The sequence below is a fragment of the Sylvia atricapilla genome, chromosome 3, assembly GCF_009819655.1.
Source record: "Sylvia atricapilla isolate bSylAtr1 chromosome 3, bSylAtr1.pri, whole genome shotgun sequence".
Lineage (NCBI taxonomy): Eukaryota > Metazoa > Chordata > Aves > Passeriformes > Sylviidae > Sylvia > Sylvia atricapilla.
In genome coordinates, this window is record NC_089142.1 from 7,093,557 (window position 1) to 7,107,036 (window position 13,480).

At 39.6% G+C, this 13,480-nt stretch overlaps 1 protein-coding gene across 6 annotated transcripts in view; it reads left to right on the forward strand.

Moving 5' to 3' along the window:
* Nucleotides 1-13,480, forward strand: part of ATAD2B (ATPase family AAA domain containing 2B) — a 74,649-nt gene that overhangs the window by 811 nt on the left and 60,358 nt on the right. Inside the window, exon 1 of one of the 6 annotated variants that reach the window (XM_066314713.1) lies at nt 9,769-9,903. The exons of the other annotated variants lie outside the window; for them this stretch is intronic. Within the exon in view, the coding sequence (XP_066170810.1) occupies nt 9,784-9,903 (120 nt within the window). The 5' untranslated portion in view covers nt 9,769-9,783. Of the gene's footprint in view, nt 1-9,768; nt 9,904-13,480 lie in introns of those variants that run through there. 6 annotated transcript variants of the gene reach the window in all.

Below are 13,480 nucleotides of genomic sequence, written 5' to 3' on the forward strand. Positions count from 1 at the left end.
GCGGGGTCCGGCGGCGCGGGGCTCCCCCTGCGGCCGCGCCCGGCGCTGCCGCCGCCAGACAAAAGTTGGGAGCTGCGCCCGCAGCAACTTCGCAATAAACCTCGGCCCGGGTTTGATTTGTGTGTGTGTGTGTATGCTTTTTTTTTTTTTTTTTTTTTTTTCTTTCTCCTTTTCCCTAAATGACCTCGTTTCGGCTGGCGGCTGCGACAGGAGGAAGCTGGTGTTCGGGAGAGCCCCCCGCCCCGCTTTTGTGGCAGGGAGGGTGTGATTTTTGCCGTCAAGTTTAAGCTGAATACTTCCCCAGCCGAGCTCGCTGTGGTAGCTTTGGTTAGACGGGCTAACTGCAAGTGAAATTCTGCAGCCCGATCTGGAGAATTAACATTTGGTAAATTCTAACTGGAAGAAAGAATTCGGGAGTCTCCTTTCTTCCTTGTCTCTAAACAGCTCTGTTGACAAGACCTGCAGTTTTTGTTGTTAATTATCGAAGAATCACAGAATCAGTGAGGTTGCCAGAGACCTCTAAGGTCATGGAGTCCGACCTATGACCGAACAGCGCCTTGTCAACCAGACCATGGCACTGAGCGCCACATCCATTTCCTTAAACAGCTCCAGGGCCGGTGCCTCCACCGCCTCCCTGGGCAACCCGTTCCCGATGTTTAATGATCCTTTCTGTGAAGAAATTCCTCCCACAGGAGGAATTGTAGGCAGGACTTTTTCTTTGGTTGATGAAACTTCACGTATTGCTATTAACAGCTGCGTGCTTTGTGTGTATATTATAAAAGCAGTGCAAACATGGAAGTGAAATTTGAGGGTCCGGCTGTTTGACAGTCCTGCACCAGCTGACCACGTCCCTGCCATGCAGAGGAGGAAGTTAATCAGCCAAGTAGAAAACCAGCAGCAGCAGCCAGAGGCAGATCAGAAGGATGTCACCTGGAATTCTCACAAAACCTTTTGCCCCATTCATTTGGTCTAAAATCCTAAACCAAATACAAATCACTCATGAGATATCCTATACTTTCTATGTTTCTCTTTCAGTTCTTTCATAGTTCACAGTTCTACCCTTCCCCCATCTTACTTTTCCTTGTTCCCTATTTCTTCCTTGTTTAATTTCAGTGGACTCCTGGGGATGCAGCACCATAGCTGTAAAAAGCTGTTTTGCTTGTTCTAGTGTGCAGTTTCTGTTTATTCATATCGTGGGTCTTGTGGTTTGTGAAGCAAAGTTTGAAGTAACCCTTACTGGCTTGCTTCTCAGGGAGTTTGCTGCTGCTAAGAAAACTAGCTTGGGCTTCTTTCCAAGTATTTTTAATTCATGAGCAGTGTTTTTTTACTACAAATCATTAAAATGTTGAAAATATGTTATTGTCATTGTGTGAGGAAAGGCGAGTGTGCAAAATAGTGTAAAATATTGTAAATGCTTCTCAGAATATTTCCCACAGTTCTGAAAGAGCATTTCTTCTAAAGTTAAATGTAAATTTTGGTGTATGGGAATGAACTTGTTTTGCTTCACAACACATCTCATGCTTTTGAGGGGGATTTTTTCTTTCCTTTTAAGATGTAATTGCTAAATATGAGCAGAAGTTGTCCAAGAAGGTTTTTTCTTTCTTATTTCCCCCATCCAGTGTGTTTTATAAAATATGTATATCTCACTGTATTTTAAAGTTGTTTTTGTATAACTCTTTTTATTCTTCAGAGGGAAGTACTGTCAGCAATATAGTGTCTTTCTGAGCTTCTGAATCTTCTTGAAGTAGTGCCAGAGAAGGATCTCAGTGATTAGGACATGAATAAGTATAGCAGTAGGGAGACAAAGCCTTTGCTTTTGGAAGCGACTGCCGGCACCCAGATAGTGAGGCTGTGTTCAGAAAGCGTGCTGGGATCGTCTTCATGCAGTTGTATAAGTATAATTTTTTTTGTTTTGTTATAGTTTTTTTGCCGTTGACTGGAACAGTGCCTTTTCTAAATCCTTTGGGTGTCACATCAGGAAACCAGCCTTGCTACCAGCAGTTAATCGGGTTAATGGGCAGCTAGAGTTTGGAGCTCTGGCAGAGATGGGATGCTTCTTGTTTGCAGTGTGTGACTTAATTTTCTTGCATGGAGCTTTTGATTGGGACTCACTGAGAAATGCTCTTCAGTAGGAATGTTTGTAGCCAGCTTTCAGAATGTATTTTAAAAGATAATCTGTCTGTTCCCTATTAGTGACAAAAACTGAGTTAGTAACCTAATGGCATCCTGTAAGATGCTGAGTAGACCAAATGAGGGGATAGGACTTGCTTTCTACCTCTTTTGTACTATTTCCTTCTTTTTTTTTCCAGTTGTCTTTTTCTGATATGCTTTTTTTGTGTGTGTGTTTTTTCCCATTTATTTGGGTTTTTTGCATACGTTTATGAGGATAGGCTTGACTCTCTTCTTTCCCAAGAGCTCAAGTTTCTAGTCTTTTGCTTCAATGTTGTTTTGAGTTATATGTGCATAGTGTACTTTTTTGTTTGTTTTTAATCAAGAGGCAACACGCATTTTGTGGAAATGGACTGTAATAGTCTAAATGCCTTTATCATGTTCAGTGTATTCCCTCAGTAGTGCTCGTGCAGCTTGGAGAAAGCAATGACGTCAGGCTTTGAAAAGTAAACTGGTTTGAATTATTGATTGGCGACCACGCAGTCAGTGATGGAGATGAATACGTGTGTGTCTGTCTGCTGACCAGAAGCCAGATTAAAATGAACAAAATCCCTCACTAAATGGATCAAGGAGCCAAGAAGTTTATTGTCTGAGATGATGTCATAGCAGAGTGCATAGAGAGGGTATAGAGGGGAAAAACTGGGCTTTGTTTTCTTCCTGTTTCCAGCACTGATTTACACATTATTTAGTAGGTTCTGAAACTGTGCTTACGTAAATATATATTGTGTTGTTATACAAATGATACACACGTGTATAAAAATACAGATTTTTTTTTTATTGCTTCTGACCGTTAAAATTTGGGAAGTGTTCTACTTTCATGTTGAAGCACTCTGACAAAAAAGCTCATCAAAATCTTCTACAGAGACATAGAGTTTTAACACAAGGCTTATACGTTCAATGGATTTCATTCACACTGTGAAAAAATTGAGGATCCTGTAACATAAGTGGTTAAATTTTCACTTTGTATCTACTGATGTCTGATGTTTTCAGACCCTGAGTTGTGATCGCTAGTAACGCTTCTTTGGCAATTGAAATGATTTTTCTTAGTCATCTCAAAGCACAAATCAAAAGTTGATCAAGAATTTATTGTGTAATAAACACTCTTGAATCATGTCAGCGTACTTAGACATTTTAGAAATGTATACAAGGTTAGCTTAATTTAATTAGCCAAGAAAGCCTTAGCAGTGCCTTAAGAGCTACTTGAGGGCACGGTGATAATTGTAACACATGATCCTCGCTAAAAGTAGTGCTGCCAACATTGTTCAACTTGCGCGGTGCAACCCAGAGCTCTCCATTGTACTTAACTGCTGATGGGAGCGATCGGGGCTGCGGGAGTGACACCGGCTGCTGGAGAGCTGAGCAGCATTTCGGTGCCCTGCGATGCCACTGTGTTTCAGCGTCTCTCACTGTAGTTTCTCAGTCTGTAGCAATAGAAGTGTTTTCTGATTTCTGGGTGATAATGCGGCTTTTGTAGCATAAACTTGTTGCTACATTTTACTCTTCGAAAAGCCTTTAATGGTCAGCTGTTGCAAACATAGAAAGTGAGAAACTTACTATGATCTCTCTTAAATTACAAGTTTTAAACGTAACCAATAGAGCTTTCTAAAAATCAGGTTTTCCTTTATGAAAGACTCTGATTGGCATATTTTCTTTATTGTGTGGGCAAAGTGTCTCATGGTGTTCTGCATGCTCTGGTGTTTAGAATAAAGCTATAGAAAAAGTTAGATCTTCCTCCTTATGCTGGATAAATGACACTCACTGGCCACCTGTGTGTAAAGCTCTTCAAGAAAAACCTTCTGTCCAATATCTGTGTTTTAAAGAACTGCATTGTCTTCGTGTTTGAGTTTGCAGTGGCATCAATAAAGGTGCTGAGGCTAATGCTTTTACAGTTCTTTGAAATACGTCCTGAAATATAAAGCCTTGTGAAGTTATTCCAAACTATTTAATTTAAGGGAAGATTCCCAGGAAAGCTCATCTTTTCGGTGTGTAATAAAGTCTTGGGTTCTTTCTGGTTTAGTGGTCTGCTGCTCTTTTGGGATTTAGCAGGGAAAAATCAGTGTTCTAAAATGAATCGTGCAGGCCATTCCTTGGCTGTGTGGTGTTAATACAGCTGTGAGCAGTGGGAAATGGAGCAATTGTTGGAAGCAGTCTTTGTTCAGGTTTCTGTCAAAATACCATACAGCTGGCATTTGTGATCCTTTTGTGGTTCTGAAGGGCTCTCCTGAGTTTGAATTCTTCTTATGTATCCTGCCAGATCAGTCCCAGCCGTGCTCAGAAGTCAGGACACCTGAAGTGTCCATGGTTTGTTTTGGGAGGCGGTGGTGCATCCTGTTCAAAGCTGGCTATCCTTGCTGTCATGCTGTTCCAGGGCTTTCAAAGGAAGCAATCTAAGGGCTAATCCAGTGAATGGATAAGACCTCCAAAGAGTACTCAGGAAATGGTGTTGATGTTTCGTGTGCTGCATTGCTTCCTCTGAATATTGGGCTTGTCCCAAACTAATATTAATAAAAGCTGCTTCTCCAACTACTGTCTCTGTCTTCAAACAGAAGATTTGACCCATGGCTGTGAGACAGCCCATGACAATTTTGCAAGGGTTGCATACAGCTTGGGGTTATGCAAGATAATTAGCTCAGGTAATTATATTCTGATCACCTACATACCCCTGCAGTTTCAGTTGCATGTGGTATGGTTTTTTACATCTTGCCCTAAATTGTCGAATGTTTTCTACACTGTGGACAAGTTTTAATTCCAGTTTAATGATGCTTTGAATGATTTCTCTGTAAAACTTTATAAAACCCATCTTGAACTAAAGCATGCAGCAAGTAGGCATCAGTGAGCTGAAGCTTTCATTGCTGTGAATTTTGTGTGCTGTTTTGTAGCTGTGACCCTTTGAAAGATTGCTGATTGTTTATTAGATGTTTTAGCTCTAATGGATTACTTTTTCTGTGGGTAATATCACTCATGAACCCATTTATTGCAAAGGGAGCCGACAATATGTTTTTTTATCCTTTTTTTGTGTACACTTCATGCTTAGCTGGTTTTTCTAAACAATTTTTTAGTCTGACTTCACTCTTGAAATATTGTCTTCATTACCTTTGATGGGATTTTCATGGTTTATTTTAACCATTAATTCTGCTTTAAGTTGTTTAAGTGTTGCTTTGCATTTATACGTGCTTGGGTTCTTTTTCTGAATAAATTTTGTTTCTTTTTGCTTGGTAGTTACTAAAACAGGCAACTTTTCAACCACTTGTAAGATTAATGTGTAATCTTACACATTAATCTGTAAGCCTTTTCATTTTTGCTCTGGGTATGTGTATGCTGTAGTAACTTCAACTCCAGCTGAACAAGGTATGAAGGAGGCAGCTTTAGTTCTCCTGTTAGAAATACAGAACTTAGAAGCTTCTTCAAGTTCCATAGTTCTTGTACCCTGTACTGAATTTTGTGGTTTTCTCATTATTATTCTAGTAGTGTTTGTTGATGGCCTAACTAATGTAAAGCTCTGATAGAAAGTTTGTGTCCAGTTGCACTTGGAACAGATGCTTTGGTTTGGTTGCTTTCATAGTTTGGGAAGGGGGCATTTGGCTTTTCTCCAGCATCCAGTAGGTTCCTTCATTTTAAATGGATAAATAGTTGAGCCAAGCTATTTAGATAATCTGAAATGAAGAAGCTGTTCATTTTCTACATGTGGAAGAGCTTACTTGGAGTGAAATTTGTTGCTGTGCTTCAGCAATCCTTCATTCCAAATACGTAATAACTATCCTCTGTTATTTCTCTGATGTATCGTTCAGGCTTTGGTTTTATTATGAGTTAAATTTCAGTACATTACTCTTAAGATTTCTGTCACAGTTGTACACAATTTTAATTTATTTGTTCTCTTTTGAAAATATTTGCTTCAAGTGCATTGTGGCTAGGGGTGGAGAAGTGTTTTTTAATCCTATTTTTTTATCCACACAGAAGGCCACCTTCCTAATTGCCCTTGCTGCAGACACTTCCTTGCTTAGTTTCCTGAGTCTGTTTCCTGTTCATGTCCAAACCTTGGGGGACAGTCTGGTTGAGGGCTTCTTGCTCTGTTCTCCTCTTTGCTATTTTCATTTAGATCATCCTGCTGCTTTATTAAGGTTTATAGTAGTATTGAAGGAGGCCATGTCCTATAAGTTTTGTTTAGGATGTGACTGTTAAGCAGAAACAAGATGGATTTTCGAGGACTGAGGGTAGGAAAAAACATTCGAATGTTTTCATTTCTTCCACGTCAGCATTGTAGTCATTCTTGATTCTTGATTCGTTACATAAATATAATTTCTGCTTTAAAAATGTTTGTTAGCAGAGTCTAGAAACTCACAGAAATGGTTAATGTAGTTCTGACTAAAAGTGTGTTGATTTCGTGTTCCTTCAGTGTTGAATAAGGAGTACCAATGGTTTTAAAAACTTTCCCCAAGTGGATGTAGTAGGAGACCTTCCAAGTGAGGTGTGGACCCCGTACAGCAAGTAGAGAACTCTTCTAAATGGACTTGCTCTTCTGCAGGTGTGTGATTTCACATGTGCTGTGAGCTGTGAGCTCTGGCTGTGAACTCTGCAGTTGTGAAAACAACAGGCTCGCCAATACTGATGCTTGCCAGGCCATTTGATCAGCTGCATCAGGATCATGTTACTGGTCTGGCTGAAACTAATCCTCTTCTCCGCATCCTCTGGCTTCCCCTTGCCTCCCCTCTGTCCTCCTGATTTGATTATTGGCTGAAATTTCACAGTATCATCCGAATTTCGGTAAAGGGCAGAGAGAAGGGCTCATGGTGGAAATGCTTGGAGTGGGCTGCTGCTGAGGGGAGGATAAACCTCAGCTCACTCTTTATGGCCTCTGTCCCAGTTTGGCAGAGGCTGCTCTGCAGGTCACTCTCCCTTTCATTCATGAACCAAGTCACCTGTAGATTGCAAGAGTTTTTGTGTGTTGCACTGGAGCTGTTGACAGGCACTCAGTGTGGATACAAACAGACAGCCGTTCCATTTTTCTGTAACAGACAGAGGCAATGGTTGCAGGTGTGAAAATCCCCAATTAACAGTGCTTATATTTTTAACTTGTAAACTTTTAACTTTTCTTAAAAGCTTTCACATTAAATAAATACCCTGAATTCTAGGCTTGAAGAGGTCCAGGAAATAAAATGGAAATCTGTTGAAATAATAAAGCAGAACTTTCAGTGCAAGAAATATTTTTTTTTTTTTAATCTAAACGAATGGGGAAGAATTAATTCTTCTAAAAATATCTAGATGATGGTGTTCTTTTTGTTCTTAATGGCTAATATTGACATGAGCATTGTTTACTGGAAAAAAATACAGAAGCTGAATGTTAAAAGGATTCAGATCATCCTGCAATTGAGGCATTCTTTACTATCATTACCACTAATGAAATACATCGTTAATAGTTGTTTATTCGAAGATCATCAAGCACTTAAGCATGAACATTATTTTCCCTTAACACCTGTGGAGAGCCAATGTCTGATAAATGACTGTGTGCAAACAAGTGGAAATTAGAGAACTGCAACCAGAAGATGTGTTCTTTTAAACTGACTTCATCGTTTCTCAAGCTATCAGCAAGGTTAACACGTCGGCCCTTCATGAAGCTTGGAGTGTTCACTAAGATAGTTAATGGGCTCTAAACCCAATACATTTATTTCTCAGCTTCTTGGCATTTGAAGGCTGAGGCAGAATGGTTTAGGTTGGAAGGGATGTTGAAGATCATCTCTTCCCAACCTCCTGCCATGGGCAGGGACTCCTTCCCCTAGTCAAGGTTGCTCAGAGCCCCATCTAATCTAGCCTTGTAGTAAAAGTGCTTTTACACTGCATTTTTAGGACACAAAGGTAGATGTTCAGCCTGCAGCAGTATGTTGTGTACCATCACAAATACAGTCTGCTGTATTATGCTCGGCCTCAAGTTCAGTCATGTTACCTTCTTTCCCCAGACAAGTGTATCAGGTCTTACCTCTTCCCACTGATCAGTCAGCCAGTTCTCCCCTACATGAGGGGCTGAAGGCATTTGCCAGGAAAATGTGGGTTGGGGTGGGGATGAGAGGAGCTTGTGCTGGAGAGAGGGGGTAGTGTGGTGCGTCATCCTGAAATTAGGGCGTACTGTGGATGTGTAAGGCAAGGTGTGGTACCTGGTTTGAGCATGATCGTAAGAGTGCCTCAGCTACTGAATGTTTGTACCAAGCATAAGGAGAGTTTTACTCCTTCCCCTGTCCCCCCCTTATTTTTTCTTCAGTGAAGAAGGTATAAAGCAAAGTGGTGAACTTAAAAAAAAAAAAAAAAATAAAGCAAAGTGGTGAACTTAAAAAAACCCCAAAAAACAAGCAAACAAACAAACACCCTAGGATTGTGAGGGATTTTTTAGATTATGGTCAGATGACATGATCAGAGTAATAAGACAATTTATTGATCTAGTAAGTAGAATTTGGAACCAAATAAAACTTAAAATAAAGAGCTTGTGAAGTGTTCCAATTTTTTAAAATTGCTTACTATGCCTAGCCCAAAAATGCATTAGCTTAATGCTACGAGAACCTAGCTCTTACCTAACTCTCATCAGTAGATCTTAACACATCTCTTTAAGCTCTCTTTTTTAGGAGTTAATGTTTTAATCCATATTTTTACCTTTGCAGAAACCGATATACAAAGGAACAAATGGCTTTTCTGGAATTACTGGACAGGCAGCTAGACAATGTTCTTGGTGTATTTAATTGGTGTTTGAAATGTGTTGTAGTTTCAGCGAAAGCAAGTTGTTTGTTAACTGAATAGTTACATGAGGGCAAGGATGAGACATGAGTTTAACTATTTGGGGTACTGGGGACACGGTCACATTTTTTTCCATGAATAACTGTTTTACTTTGGAAAAACAACTTTATATTTATGCTGTAGGATATAAAAGTTTATTCAATGCACTAAATAGCCCTGAGTGTTTTAGATCTTTTAATGGACAGCCCATTTCAAGAACTTTGCATGAACTGGTTGGAGAAAAGGCAGACCAGTTTTTTCACATGTATTTTTAAAGTAAGAATCTAGATTAATATACTGGGACATCCAAGAAGTTGTGTTGTTAATCGAAAGATGTATTTTAAATTAGAAAATAGAAAGTTAGAAACAAGCAGGGGACCTGGATTTAGTTCCTCCACAGTCAGTAAAAACAAGATTGAGACATGTCTGAAATTGTTGTCTTTTCAGAGAGTCAAATGAAGAGGAAAATTTACATTTCAATATCAGAAGCTAGGATTTAACTAAAATTAGATGCAGAGATTTTTGAAAACCTGTGGCTGACAGATTTTTTGAAAACGTTTATTTCATTATTATTAGGAGAAAGTAACTTTCAGAGTCTTTTGTGCATGTTTAGGGGGTTAAAAAGAAAAGCTATTTGTGCATTGAACAAAATGCAGAGGAATAGGATTGGTCAACTGAAGATTGAATGTCAGTGCATTAATTTCATGTCTTAGACATGGGAAGGGGATGTAGAAAAAACAGTTGCTGCAGCGTTCAAGAGAAAGAGTTGCAAAGTTGTCTGAGTGAGAAGCTGTGTGAGCAGTGGTGTGAGTGTTCAGGGTGTGGCAGGCACTCAGCAGGGTGTGCCCCACAAACTGTATGGCGAGGACAGCAAGTTTGACCATGGTGGATAACTCAGATATTCAAGTCTACATGCCTGTGTCTGAGTACAGACAAACCTGTGGCAAGCCAGACAGAGTCTTTTTCAGAAATTGCAAGGTGTGGTTGTGGTTTGAATGTTATATCGTTTCTTACTTGAGAACTCTGCGAACTTGTGTTCACATGCTTGGAGATGCCAGTGATAGAGATGGTTTGTACTCATCCTCTGTGTCCAAGACTACTGGATTAGAATTATTTTTGAGTGTTCAGACCAGCAGTATAGTGAAGATTTATTTGGTTATTCTGTTGGCCAAGGAGGTTGAACTTAAGAAACAGAAGGAACAAACCCCTCCTACCCCTTCCCCTTCAAAGATATTATAAGTAATCTTTGTATTTTAACTTGGGAATTAATCAAATGTCATGCTTTAGCCAGCTGGCTCCTGTGATACACCTGGAGGCACTGTCAGTGAGTACTCCCCTTCTATGAGTGTTCTTCAGTCCTGCTGAAAGACTGTACTGGTGTAGTCACTGTTCTGAGAGGGTAAATTGAGAAGGAATGGGTCAGTTTTATTAATGGATTTCTAGTTTGTGTTTTCCTAATCTTAAAGACTCTACATATTTTAAATAAAGCTCTGGTAGTATCAAGTTTGTGTTTTGAAATTTAGGGATGGATAGAGAAGAGACTACAGGTCATAATGTAAACCAGTGTATTTGTAGCTTGCTCATAGATGTGTATTAAACAGTGTTTCTGTCTTTCTCCTTTTCATACAAAGCAGAGAAAGCATAGAGATAATATGCAGGTAGGTATGTTTTCTTGCTTTATTATTCATTTTAGCTTTTTTTCCTAGATGTATCAGTACCATTGTTTAAGTGTCTTCAGTGAAGGTGTGTTACCAGCTTGCTCCCCACCGCCTCTGTCTGAACTGAATCTTAGCTCAACAGCTGTTTTGTGGTATTCATTCAGCTGTTCCATTTTACTGCTGAATCCGAAGATAACGAAGACTGTGTTTTGCCAGTCTAGACCATGGATGGTATCCTGTTAATGCCAGTTATTTCCTTACGCGTTATTAGCGGGAGTGTTTTCCATGAGAACTGGTTGTGGTTGTTCTGGGTCACAGCTGGAGTTTGCTGGGTGTCTCTTTTCTGTTAGATCAGTGCAGTTGCACTGAATTTTGTTTCTGTCTTTTTACCTTCTGACACTATGTAAAGTCATTTTTTGATTCCTCTGTTCTTGCTTTTTCTTTGTTGCTTTGGTGTGCTTGAAGGCAATTTCTGACATAATTAAGATTTTATTAATTCATATTCTCTGCATTCTCTCAACTTGTGAGTGCATTTGCTTCAGTGCCAGTGTTTCATTAGTAGCTTTGAGTTCAGTGCATTGGTTCCTACTTCTGCAATTGCATTATTAATTTCTTAATTTTTAAGTTTGATGCTTGTATCATATCGTTCTAGTCCCAGAACGTTTTCATGATACCTGCTCTGAAGTAATAAGTTTCTGGGTTGAAACCGAAGTGCTATTTTTAATCATTAAAGGTATAAATGGTTTGAGACCCAGTTCCTTGAGGGAGCAAGTTGAGTGCTGTGGAATCATTAGACCTCTTTTGCTATAAATGGGAGGAAGCAGTGGATAGACCTCTCTCTGTATAAGTTTCCCAATTTGAAATTAATTTCCTTTCTTGTTCTAGTGTATCCCAGTTTGAATAATCTCTTGAGTGTTATGAAAACCCTATCTCTGTATTTTACTGTGGGTAGTGAAGGTTCTGGATGGTAGTTTGACTTGATTCCGTGGACCTTGAATTTTTAAGATTGTTAACTGGAAGATGGAGCTTGGATTCTTCTTAATATATTTAAAATCTCAGTGATTTCAGCTTTGTGGTAGCTTTGTCAGTACTTCATGGTAAAACATTTTCTGTGTTTGTGCATCTTACACACCATGTACTCTAACCTAGGTTAGTATTTGGACTTGAGTGTCTTAAGATTTAACTTGGTTTGTAGTTGCTGAGTTTGTGTGTAGAGTTAATATGCAGACAAGTGAGGCTCAGCTGAAAATAATAGCCTAAACAAAGAATAACCTAATTAAATAACCCCCTTAATTGCTAGTCTGGTTCCTTAGGCAGCTGCAAAGAACTCATCGCTCATGTGATCACACTGACGGCCTGCTCTTCCAGTTTCTGAAGCTATTTGCCAGGATAGGTTCATTTGACAGCATTAGAGATCTCAAAGATACTCGACTTTTATGAATTTTGTGAATATTTGTAGCAGAGGGAGACCTGAAGTAGCAGAATTTGTCTCCATTGCCAGTATTTTGTTTGAATTGCCAGCTGACATGACAAGATCTTAGCTGAACTTGAAACTTGAGACCAGAGGCAAGGCACTGGAGGAAATGCAGAGAAAGGTGATGATAGGGGACTTGGAGGCTTGGCTTTTTTGTGTGGAAAGGAGTGGAGATGGAATACAGGAACCTGTGCATTACTTATTTCACTGCTGGCAAGTAGCTTTAATGTTACCCCTTGTAAAGCTTTGTTACATGCTGCTTCATCTTTCCTAGTTTCATTTTCTCTTGTCTTGCTTAGCCGGTTTTAAACTGGTTCGGTGGCTTACTTTGAAACTCTGCTTCTATCCTTAACAAGGGAGGTTGTGTAGTTTCAGAAAGTAGTTACTAAAATTGACCTGTGCATGGTTGTATTTCTCTTAAGTCCACAAGTAAACTGACGGCTGAATAAAGCAGAAAATATATGTGCAAATATTTACAGTGTTCATAAGTGAATATGCAGGCTCTTAAGATTTTGTAAAAAGTTAATATTTTGTAGTTTCAAGGTGTTATGGAAACAGCCAGGTGCTACCCATATATTTTATAGTGCTATGCAGGGTGCAGGTGTTTTGTATTTAGGAATGGTGGTAGTTATTATCTTTTGTACTTGTCTGATCTCTCAGTGAAATAATTAAGATCACTGACAAGGTAGGAAGTTCATCTAACATAAGGAGCTTTTGAAGTTTTACTGAGCTGGTCTGTTTTATGGGTGGATCAGAGAAACATCGGAGGAGATCCAAGGAGGTTGCAGTGGTGCTGTGTAGTCAGGCAAGGGAGTGCATGAACCCTCCTTGTGGCACAGTGGTGCTGAGCTGTCTTCTCAAACTGCACCTGTGCATTTGGATTTCACTTTCTAAATACTGTGCTGTGATATTATGTCTTCCTCTCTTGGAAAACAAGCCTTTTCTTTTTTGATATTTCTTGAGTACGTGACACGTGATGTTGAAGTGTCTGGAGTACAAATCAGATTGTTGTTGTTAATAAGCCAGATGAACAGATGGGACTTCTGTGGTCATCTCCTTCTGTTTAAGTAAAATTATCTCTTTGTCATAGTTCAAGTTCTTAGTGACAATTCCTGGACTTTAATATTTGATAAGTGGTTCTCTATTGTTGCAATAAAGGATATTCGGTTTTTTAATCATGGGATCATAGAATGATTTGAGTTGGAAGGAACCTTAAAGATCATCTAGTTCAACAGCCCTTGCCATGGGCAGGGGCACCTTCCACTATCCCAAGTTGCTTAAACCCCATCCAACCTGGCCTTGAATACTTCCAGGGATGAGGCAGCCACAGCTTCTTTGGGCAGCCTGTGCCAGTGTTGTGCCAGTGTCCCACCACCCTCGCAGGGAAGAATTTCTTCTTAATTTCTAAACTTGCTATCTCTCA